General features: G+C 34.9%; 1 protein-coding gene across 1 annotated transcript in view; it reads right to left on the reverse strand.

Annotated features, from left to right (window-relative positions):
* Window positions 1-12180, reverse strand: part of xrcc1 (X-ray repair complementing defective repair in Chinese hamster cells 1) — a 31760-nt gene continuing 19580 nt past the window's right edge. Inside the window, exons 12-18 of the mRNA XM_073846865.1 lie at window positions 11711-11789; window positions 11400-11499; window positions 6035-6077; window positions 2573-2715; window positions 2403-2493; window positions 2182-2257; window positions 1-1466 (exon numbers count right to left, since the gene is read on the reverse strand). Coding sequence (XP_073702966.1) covers window positions 1359-1466; window positions 2182-2257; window positions 2403-2493; window positions 2573-2715; window positions 6035-6077; window positions 11400-11499; window positions 11711-11789 — 640 coding nt within the window. The 3' untranslated portion in view covers window positions 1-1358. The remainder of the gene's footprint in view (window positions 1467-2181; window positions 2258-2402; window positions 2494-2572; window positions 2716-6034; window positions 6078-11399; window positions 11500-11710; window positions 11790-12180) is intronic.

A 12180-nucleotide genomic window follows, 5' to 3' on the forward strand; every position in this document is an offset into this window, starting at 1 on the left:
ATGTAATTCAGAGATAAAATAGATGTATACACTCAGGAAGATGAACACTTGAGTGAAGGACAAGAAATAAGTTGAAGTCAAAGGACAAAAACACTGCCAATCCACTGCTAATTTAATAAAACAAAGACAAAATGCGATTCTGCCAGTTGGCCATGACATTGAGACAGACACAAGTGAAAGACAGGGATAGAAATTAGAGCTTCTAGCTCAAAAACAGTAAAAGATTACTTTGAGGAAGAGAAAATGACTCAAAGGACTCAAGGACAGTATATTCTGTGCCAATTCTGAATTCTCTTTGATGAATCTCGGCTGAAATATAAACCATCCTGATTTAGTGGTTTGCTGGGACAGACACAAAACTAGTTAAAATTGGTTTTGGATACTGGTCAGCCTGTATAAACCAGCAGTGGACAATTTCACAAGAGTACAATTAGAGTAATTATTAGAAAAAGTGTAAAATTACAAGAAAAATACCTTTCTGAACAGCAAGACAGACAGACTTGGTGTTGTGCAAAATAAAATTTGTGTAACCATTTTCCAACTTTATTCTGCAACAGTTTCAAACCAGAACTTCAAAATATTAATTTCATTTAAAGACAAAACAAACAAAAGACATCAACATTGAGACACACGTTAAAGAAAATCTGAAATAAAAACTGTGAATATCAAAAAAGCATTAAAACTATCAGAGTTCATCTATCATAAACAAATTACCTACAAAAACTAATCGATATTTTTACAGCAGTATTTATATCAGGTGCTATTTTTTCTTAAATATGGTTGTTTGAACATTCAAAAACCTCAAAACCAAAGCAATATTGTTGTAATATTCTGTAGGCTTTACCTACAGATGTTAAACCACTTCAATCTTGAGCAAAGCAATGAGGGCAACACATGTGAATATGGATAAGCTAATCAATAATTGACCATATATGTGAACGTACATATAAAATGAGCATGTTCTGCATAAGTCAGATCCAAAAGGGACCTTAGGTCCAGGTCTTTAGTAATTAATATTTAACAGCTTCATAAACAGCTTTCGGATTGCTGGTAAAACAGATCATGAATATGGATCAGAGTCTTTTATCTCTGGGTTGGTATCTGCCATTAGTCCGTTTTTCAACATCAAAACAAAGACTTGTGACAGATACAGGCAATACAGTTCAGCCACAAGAATGAAAATTCATCAGATACTCATTCACGCATCCCTCCAAACCTGTATGATGATCTTCTATGGATCACAAAAGAAAAATGAGAAAGTCATACAAATTTAGAACGACATGAGGGTGAGTAAATGATGACCGACGGATCAACTATGTGGCTGTGTTCTCAAAGAGCAAGACGACTTGAACTCGCTGTTAAGGGACGACAGTGTAGGGCTGGTACGGTAGCATCTTCTGCCTGTCATTGATGGCGAAAATCCAGGTAGGTTTCACAAAGCTCAGACTGCCATTTTCCATCAAGGCCTGTAAAAGACAGAAGAGGCAGTAAAAGATGAAAAGGAAGAAAAGACCTTGAGACATTTACAAGAGTGAGGGTTTTATTACTACTTCAGCCTTGCCAGAGAACATCACACGAATGACTCGTGATGAACGGAACCAGAACTACATGTGCTGTCGGTGAAGACTTTCTCAAAGCCTTTCAAATGTAGAGTCTAATAAAAGCACAATATGGAAAAGACTGCAACTTGAAAGCGCAAGGACAAAATTTCTTACAAAGCCTGACTTAATGCTCAAAAGCCACTTTTTAGTGGTGTCAAGTCAACCAAAAGACCAATGGAGTCAAAATGCAATGGTTCTTTAAGTCATTTGTAGTAGAAAACTATATTCAGCATAGAAAAATTTCTTGTGACTTTTTTGTATGTAACACACTCTTAAAAAATAAAGGTGCTTCACGATGCCACAGAAGAACCTTTTTTTATCTAAATGGTTGCATAAAGTACCTTTAACATCTAAAGAACCTTTCTGTTTCACAAAAGGTTCTTTGTGGCGAGAGAAGGTTCTTCAGATTAGAAAAAGCTAAGAAAGATGGTTCTTTAAAAAACCTTTGACTGAATGGTTCTTTGTGGAACCAAAAATGGTTCTTCTATGGCATCACTGTGAAGAACCTTTCAAAGCGCCTTTATTTTTAAGAGTGTACACCACCAACGAAGCTAAAAAAAAAGAACGATGCAAGACTCACATCCTCAAACGATTCGTCCCATCCTTCGCTGGTGACGACAAACTGGACCTTCTCGCTCATGTAGTCTTCCACAGCTCTGAGGAATCAAACAGATCAGATCTTTTCATCAGTCACGCTCCACCTACAACCTCTCAAAGGCCTGCCAACGCTAATGCCATTCATCTGAAGCGCTTCGAATGGATTACGGACGCTTCACGCTCTCGCACTTATCTGTCTCGTACCCGTTGAATGCGATGATGTAGCGCTGAAGTTGCCTTTTCTGGTTGTCAGGGAACTTGCCATAGAGATAGAAGCGCTTTCCTTTCAGGAAGTCTGAAGGAGAAAAAATTAAGATGATTTATTAAATGTAATACACAAGAGGTCCATGTTAATGTAAAGTGGCGATGCAGACCTGGCAGTTCGGGAATGGGTTTATCCTCTTCTTCCTCAGCATCTGTGTTTTCGTCAGTAGAGCCGCCGTATGGATCTTCAACTTTCACCTGAACTGTACTTTCTTTCACCATTTTCTTCTTCTTCTTGCGTTCCATCTCAACTCTAAAACAGCCGAACATAAACATTGGAGCTTTCTGCATCCGCAAAACGTGGAACTTCTTGACATTCATGGAGAGAAATATTTTAACCAGCAGAGATTCTGTTGTTGATTATAATGCATCATGATATTAGCCCAAATATTTCATAAACAAGCATACAAAGGCCTAGCTAAAGCATTTTTGTTTATTAAATATTTCACAGCGTTTTTTGGCATTTACCACCAGTCAGATGAATTAGTTATTTTGAAAGAAATTAATTGTTTTATTCCTCAAGGACACACTAAATTGGTAGCAATTTTTCTAATATTACAGCTTGACATAAATTATGTTTTTAAGCTTTCCAGTAATCCAAAAATCCTGGGAAAAAAAGCATCACAACTGTTTCTACATTGATAATCAGAAATGTTTCTTGAGTAGCAAATCCGCATACAAGAATGATACTGAACGAGTATGTGACACTAATAACGAGTAAATTCAGCTTTGATCACAGCAATAAATTACATTTTAACATACATTCACATAGAAAACAATTATTTTAAATTGTAATAATATTTCACAACTTTTAATGTATTTTTTATATATATATATAGCTGCATGCAACGATTACCAGGGTTCAAGTGCTTTAATACATTTAAGCACAAATAAAAAAAAGACATTTAGCAAGCCTGCAACCACCAAAATCAAGGCAAATCCAGGTAATTTCCTATGGAAATATTATGTCTTTTAACGTTTATGAATGTTATAGCACTTGCTGTGGTCTGATCTCCTTAAAACTTTGCATGCTTCTTTAGAATCAGCTCTAGCATGTGTTTTTAGCCAGTTTTCTTTTAAGCTTTGTAGGATTTGGGGAAAATTTGGACAGGCCCCTTTTCTAAATGACCCTGTTATAGCCTCCCCAAGGGTAAATATAATTTTTTGATAATTATTGACCTAGAGCTAGGAATAGTTAGCAAAAGTAGGTTTTTGACATCATCTCAATCATTTAACAAATTATTTGATTGACAGCAGTGGTTCTAGAGGCAAAGTTATCCAGAATGAGGAGTTCTATCATATGATACAAAATATTGCGCATGTGCAAAAAACCATGCACCTTACAATCGTTTACGCTTTTGAAAAATGCAACATCGCCCCCGCCAGTGGCCGATTTCTTTCAAATTTCCCTCAGACCTTTGGGGCCGTGAGTCGAACAGGCCCACCAAGTTTCGTTTCGATCGGCCTCATTTTCATGTTGAAATGACAAATGGTTGTGCAGTTTATAGCCATTTTTATGTTTTTTTGTTCCAATAGCGCCACCAAGTGGCCAAGCTTCGCAATTTTTGTCCTGTGACCTCAAATTGAGCTCTTACATAAGTGTTCTGAGTTTGGTGAAGATACCTCATTCCGTTTAGGAGTTATAAGCATTTTACTAAAAATGGCCCTGGCCCTTCTGAACGTTTTGGTGTCCCTTTGCAATGATGAGTCAAAAGTTAGATTTGTTTTGATAATTATTGATATTTACTCGCAAAAGTAGGTTTTTAGAGAGAGAAAAAAAGAGCCAAATACCCAAAAATTACGTTCATGATCGATTTCATACTTTTGTTCGCTGTAGCGCCCCCGTCAGGCCGATTGGGACGAGATTTGGTGACATTGTCGGTGGTGGGAGTACTACCATACATCCAAGTTTCAAATCTCTATGATTTACGGTTTGGTCTGCACACAGGGTTTCTGCAGATATGAACAAGTGAAATTTAAGACTTTTTAAGACCTTTTTAATACCACCTTATATGAAATTTAAGACCTAAACCTGTAATGGAAATAGATATTATATTACATGCATATGTGATATTTAATGTGTTTAATGTAAAAAGTAAACAAAATTTCATGGCTGTCATAAATTAAATTTATTACCATGATATACAGTGAACTTTCCATATCAGCAGATACTATTCCACACAAAATATCCCCATAAAAGTACCACTAGATATATCTGATTTAAAAAAAAAAATTCTGAAGCGATTTTTTTTTTTTTTACTTTTGAAATGTATGTGTACCTTTGAAATTTATTTTATGAATTTATCAATAAATTCTAAATGGCTGTTAGCAGTGAGATTACATAATTTACACTGCAAAATTAAAAGTGAGATTAATGTTTTAAATACATTTATTGATTTATAAATATATATATATTATAAATGTTATATAAATACTGCGATTCTGTCTGAAGACGCAGAAACTTCCACAGAGGGACAAAAAAAACTTCAGTTGTTAGCAACTGGCCTTAGCCAAGCCCTATATTCAGTTTTTCTAAGCCCAGTTTCGCTAAACTTGCACTTCCTCATAGCTAAAAAGTTAAATCCATTTGACTTCTGCGGTACAATCCGAGAGAGACTCGCGCCAATAACAGAAAGCTGATTGGCTATTGCATGTTGGTCTCATTTGTAGTTTAAATTCAGCAAATTATATTTGGAATAGTGAAATAAAGAACTACAACACCACGGAAACAACAGAAAGAGAATTTAGATGAGCATTAGAGGTAGCGTTACATGGACATCGGAAAAATAAGACCTGTGTAAAATTATTTAAGACCTAGAACAGCGAATTTAAGACTTTTTAAGGCCTAAAATTTTGATTTTTAAATTTTAGACTTTTTAAGACTTTTTAAGACCCCGCGGAAACCCTGTGCACAATCAGTTTTACTTTGAGATCGCTGATCCATGACCAATCTAACATTTACAAAAGGATTTCAGTGGATTTTGTGATGGCTGTTCCATTTTACAGAAATCTGTACAACTTTGTGCAATTTTGCAAACATAGGGAAAATGATTGGCTTAAAAACAGTATTGGAGTGAATACTATGGCAGAAAGAATGATAGCACTGTATCTGATTAACACAATCTGAAAACCACTGTCATGCAGGTTTGCACTTTGACCCTGATCAATAACTCTTCTTCAGCTGCATTTAGACAATAGCCTGAATAATTTTAGCCTTTTTCACACTTCCGTGTTTCTGGCTTCCGGATTGGGGCCTGCGGGGTAAAAGTTTTTCCGGTGACAGCAGCGGCCGTACTTAACAAGCGTAAGTTGTTTATTAAAATAAACTATGTTTATTTAATTATGAATGTTAGCACTTATAATACCACACAGTTTTGAGTTTTGCTGTTCTGTCTATTTGGTGCTGGCTGTGCATTATGACTCTACACGTCATTTTTTTCGCTATTATTAATATTGTTATTATTATTATTAAAGTAATATTGTATTTTCTACTTGCTCTCCTTTGCATTATTCATTTTACGGTGCAAATATCACGTAATGATGTTGTATTTGAAAAGCAATAAATGTCGCACCTGTTCAGCTCATCTTCAGTGTCCATGCCAGACGCGTCGTCCTCTGTGAGCGGATATACAACATGAAAATACATGAATCAGCAGGAGTGGATATTATGTCCAAAACAGTAAACAAACATATTATACAGAAAAACATTATTAAAATAAATCATGCAGTAGAGTCTATTTTGAATAGATCATGAAATTAATGCCTTAAAAATTAAAGGTGCTTTATCTCATTTGATTATTTTCTCCTTTTATTTGGATCTTGATAGATGCGAAGCAAAACTAATGAATCAGTCTAACAGTGCAAAAACAGATTCTTAATGAAACTTAATGAAACGTTTGAGTAAAAAAAAGTAAAAAAAAAAAAAAGTGGCTTCCTCCCTTTGACACGGGGTTATTATAGTTAGAAAAGTTAATTAGTTGAAATAAACTTTGAAAATGTAAAATTAAACTTAAAATAAAACATATCAACGTGTTTTCATTCTGTCGAACCCGACATTAAAATAAGTACTACAAAATAACTACAAAAATAAAAAAATATTTAATAAAAAAAATTATAACTACAAGTTACTAAACTCTAAATTACTAAACTACAACTAACATTTAAATTAAAGCTACTAATTCAAAATGTTAATAAAAACAAGATAAAGTTCATCAAGACAAACTTTAGGTTGGTTCGAGAAAGCCTAGCCTGAAAGTTTAAAGCAGTTTAAAGCTTGAAGTTTAAAAATGCTGATGGACGTTGCTAGCATGATCACTGTGCTGCTAGCATGTTTTAGCATGATTAACATGTTACTAGCAAGTTGTTAACATGATTAGCATGTTTCTAGCATGTTTCCAACATGATTAACATTTTGCTAGCATGTTTTTTGCATGATTAGCATTAGCATGTTTTTTGCATGATTAGCATGTTGCTAACATGTTTTCAATATGATTAGCATTTCATAAGCATGTTTTTAACATAATTAGCATGTTGTTAACATGAATACCATGTAGTCACCATATTGCTAGCATGGTTCTAGCATGATTAATGTGCTGCTAGCATGTTTGAGCATGATTAACATGTCATTAACATGTAACAACAATGATGTTAACATGTAGCTACCATATTGCTAGGATGATTAACATGTTGCTAATATCATTAGTGCTTTGCTACCATGTTTTTACATGACTAACATGTTGCCAGCATGTTGTTAACATGTTTTCAGTATTATTAACATGTTAAAATTTTTCCAACACAATTAGCATGATAAGCATGTTGCTAACATGATTAACATGTAGTCAGCATGCTGTTAGCATTTTTCCAACACGATTAACATGTTTTAACATTATTCGCATGTTAACATGAAAAGCATGTAGTTAGCATATTGCTAGCATGTTTTAGCATGATTAGCATGTTGCTATAATTTTTTACACAATTAAGATAGTTAATATTTTGTTAATCATGTTTCTAACATGATTAGCATGTTGTTAGCATGATTAACATTTTGTTAACATATTGATATGATGTTTCTAACATGATTAGCATGTTGCTAACATATCGTTAACATGACTTAACAGACTAATGACATGTTTCAGCATGATTTAATACATTGCTAGCATGTTTTAGCACATTGATACCATGGGAAAACCATAGACTTGGCAACACTTCCATCAATGTAAGTCTATAGGATTTTTGAGATATTTAATCTCCAGTTGTATGAAACCATAAATCAGATCAGTGTGAAGAGCTGGGCTGAGTTTGGTGGTAGTAGAGTTAAAACTCTAGGAGGAGTATCGTCAAAGTCCCTTTAAGGCAAGTCACGTCACTCGGCGGCCATCTTTGAAACGCTACTCTGGCAGGCAAGTGCAGCTCCTATCTGTTTGAATGGGGAAACATCAAATTCTCCAAAACTGTTCACCAAGCTGACGATTAAATTTCGTATTTCAAATCGCCAAAGAAATCCAACAAAAACTGCCTCATAAATGTGGCCCCTTGTGCTCCAATAGCGTTAAAAAAAGGCTTATTTTTTCGGCTAAATGAGCAAGTGCGCATGCGCAGTACTGAGCGCACGTCTAATGGTGCGTTCACACCGGACGCGAATGAAGCGGCAAGCGCGAGTGATTTACATGTTAAGTCAATGCAAAGACGCGAATAGCCATCCTGCAGCGCGAAACGCGCGAATGGAGCAGCGCGTATTGAGCGTTTCAAGCGATTGCCGCGCCATTCGCGCGAGTTCAAAAATCTGAACTTTGGCGAAAATCCGCACCGCGTTAACCAATCAGGAGCTTGCTCTAGTAGTGACGGTGGCAGAAATCCGAAACAACAATGGAGGACAAAATCACCGTTGCTGTCTGTGGTTACTCGGAGCTGTACGATACATCTTTGGACTTTTCTAGAAACAGGAATAAAAAGGATCTTTCTAGGAAGAAAGTGAGTGAAGAGGTCGGACAATCTGGTAAATTTTAAAAAACGCTCTTTACTCAATTTGACCTACATATACATACATATTGAGACTACAAGCAAGCTAAAGCTGGCAAATTGAGCTCATTCACCTATTTTACAACTGCTTTCCCGCTGACGAGTGGCAGCCGCCCCTCCCATGACGCGAATTCGCGTCTGTTGTGAAGAAAATGTCTCGAACGAATGGCGCGAGTAAACTCAAATGTTCAAGCGTTCAACTACGTGCGAATAGCGCGTTTTTTCCGCGCAAGTCGCGTCCGGTGTGAACGCACCATTAGAGCGCACCATTAGAGCGCTGATTGTTTCTATAGCAACCAGGACTTCTAACAGCAGCTGCAGTGACGAACTGACTTTACTAATCAACCATTGGCTCTTTCACTAAGAAGGCGGGGCTTCGCGGCCATAATGAACGTTGCATTTTTCCCCCATTCACAACTATCCGAGTGACATGTCTTGGGTACTCTATAGTCTTTGGTATCGTTCAGGTATTTTAGTCTAAGAAGAATAAGTAGTAGTTTAAATAGCTTTCTCAAGCCAACCTAACAAAAACAGGCTACTAAAGAACACAGCCAGTCTCTATGTTTGCAGTATTCTCTGTTTCTTTGTCACAGGCTTCACTTATAGTCGTGCTAATAGTAATACATCAACCTGTGGCATAAATGCACGATCTAAATCTCAACCTGTTGACACATCTCTATTATTGCACATTACGCCATCCAGCCGCTCATCCCTAATGACGATCGTGAAGCAGCGTTCGTAAACAATGATTCACCATTTTGCTCAAGTTGCATGAACACATCCAGGAAAGAGAGGACTCTCAATTTACATAGAAATGAGAAACATGCCCAAGTCTCGTCTGTGCGAATGCTACGGGCCTCTCCAGTTCTGCTGCTCTCTTACAGCCCTCCGTTTTACATTTTCTCCTGATTGATTGAAGCGCTGCTTTACACGCACTTCATTAACCGGCCTCTCCACCTCTCCCGTCCTCCCTCGTAATCGTGCGACACGCAGCCGGGAGTGAAGGGACCCCGCGGCAAACGGGTTGACATGCTAATGATATTCGATGAGAGCCTGAGCGCCGTTGGCAAGCCTTACCTGTTCTGGCAGGTTGACGGTGACGTAGATGACGTCAATAAATCTTTTAAAATGTCCTTTAATTATCAATGCTGTCTCTGGGTTTACATGCACAATCTTACACGGATTCTGCTTAAGCCGTAACTCCATAAGGTCATGCAGACGCTCAAAGGCCACTCATTTATTGGAGGGAAAGGTCATCAGAGATTTAAGCACAAGAATTGGCAGAATTACATCAACCACAAACCTGATGTAAACAACTTTGACATCCTGTCTGCTTTTTGAATGCCTTGTGCACATGTCTGTTTAGATTTTGATGTCAAAAGTGAAGAACAGCTTTGCTACAGCTGCTTTATTGACTTGTGTGTTATTGTTAATTAAAATCATTTTTGTTAATTGAAATAAAGCTGAAATTTTAAATTATTTGAAATGAAGTTGAAAAAATGTGAAGTTTAGAATAAAAAAACAAATAAAACGTTAATGAAATTAAAAATGTTCATTTAGCAGGAAACTAAAAAAAAATAGTTTGTAATTTTATTGCTTAAACTTGACAGAAATATGAATTACAGCAAAACATTTTTGTTTAAAACTGACAATAAATCTGAAAATTCTATTTCTGAATAAAGCTGAAAAAATATAAATATTAGAAAAAAAATTACTCAAAAGTAAACAATTAGAAATGTTGTTTTGGCAACTAACTAAAATAAAAGTTTTAGTTGTTTTATTACTTAAATTTGAAACAAATAATTGTAATAAATTATGCAAACAAATATATAAAAAAAAAACTAATATGTCTACAAAAAATATAAACTAAAACTGAAAATTTACATTAATTGAAAATGAAAAAATATAAATATTAAATGAAAATTAGTTTTAGTCATTATAGTACTTAAGCATGAAATAAATATGAAGTAAAACTAAATAGAAATTTGACAAAATTAATTAAAATCTAAATAAAAAAATTATTTCATATTTTAATATGAAAGAAAATAGTTTTAGTTGTTTTTTAGTACTTAAACGTGAAATACATTTTTAGAAATTAAGCTAAATAGAAATAAAAAACTAATAAAAATGTCTAAAAAGATCACGATCAAATTACTTAAAACTGAAACTGCATTTTAATTTATTGAAAAATCTGAAAATATAAAATACTTAAACATCAATGAAAATCAAAAGTTTGTAATTTTAGTACTTGAAATAAGTTTGAAAGCAAAAGAGACATTTTTAAAAACAAAAATGACAAAAAATTGATCAAATTACTGAAACTTAAAAGTACAATATAAACATTAGATGAAAAATGACTACACTTAAAACAAATAAATAAATACAAACAATTAGTCATTTATAAAATTTTAATACTTAAACTTGAAATTCTTATGATTTAACGCTAAATAGAAATATTTAAAAACCAATAAAAATGTCAAAAAATGACAAACTAAAATTTAAGTAAAAAAAAAAATTTCACCAATTCAAAATATTATTAAATTTTACAAAAGTATTTAAGTAAATAATAATGAACCCTAGTGTAAACCTTCACAAAAAATAACCAACTCATTATCCTTCAAACCCTTCATCCTTCAGCTACTTATTGATGATGATGATGATGAAGCCTTTAGAAGACGTTTACAGGTTTGTTTGAAATGAAACAAAACTGAAGAAAGATTTTATGCTGATTTTAACATGTTAAAGAGGGACAACTAATAACAAACCTAAATAAGATTCTTGTCCAATCAAAAGCGCTCTAGATCAAAATCCTCCTCTTGCATCCGAGTAGAACAAAATAAACTTCAAAACATTTCAGGAGAAGATAAGCAAACAAGACGAAAAAACCTTGCACACTCCATTGCTATTCCTTGTCTTTACCTGGATCTTCATCATCTGTTGAACCTCCATAATCTTCCTCCTCCTCTTCTTTCTTAATCGTCTGCTTTATTGGGGTCGTCTGCCTCTTTTCTGGTGTTTTCTAGATAACGTGAGAAAATCAACGCTGCAGTTAGTTTCACATTAACGCCACTGATGTGTTTCCTGCTTTCGAAACATCGTCAGGAAGTCAACAAATCTGAAGATGCTGTCTCTTTTGCATATTTTTATTTTTTTATTCACGAATGAAGTGAAGGCAGACAGTTTTGCATGTTTCTTGAGACATGAACATACATGACAGACAAAACAATTACCGCTTTTGGCGCTTCCTCCTCGCTCTCATCCTGTTCTTCTTCACTCTCTGAACTGGATTCGGCTCCGTCCATGAGATACCTGGAAAAGATGACAAGAAACAGACTAAGTATAACTGGAACAACTGGAAGTCCAGGAGCTGAAACAACTCTGAAGGCTTTGGTGGAGATTCCAGGAACTGGATTGAGATTGCAAACAATACTACCAAGTAAAAATGAGGCACAAATAAACCAGACCTTGTACCAGTACTAAAAAGATAATGAAGATATTTTGCTGAGTAAAACACTGTTTACATAAGGACTTACTATTACAGCGAAACAGAAAATGCGGACGGAATCACGAGATCCAGTCATAAAAAGGCTTTGACTTTGCTATATAAAGCGGAATATCTTTTCTGCATTTTGTGCACATTTCTGTATATAAATCTTATTAAAACAATATGTAAGAAATACTTAGCAGAAAAAAATTTTAC

Source organism: Garra rufa, chromosome 9 (genome assembly GCF_049309525.1).
Source record: "Garra rufa chromosome 9, GarRuf1.0, whole genome shotgun sequence".
NCBI classification, from domain to species: domain Eukaryota; kingdom Metazoa; phylum Chordata; class Actinopteri; order Cypriniformes; family Cyprinidae; genus Garra; species Garra rufa.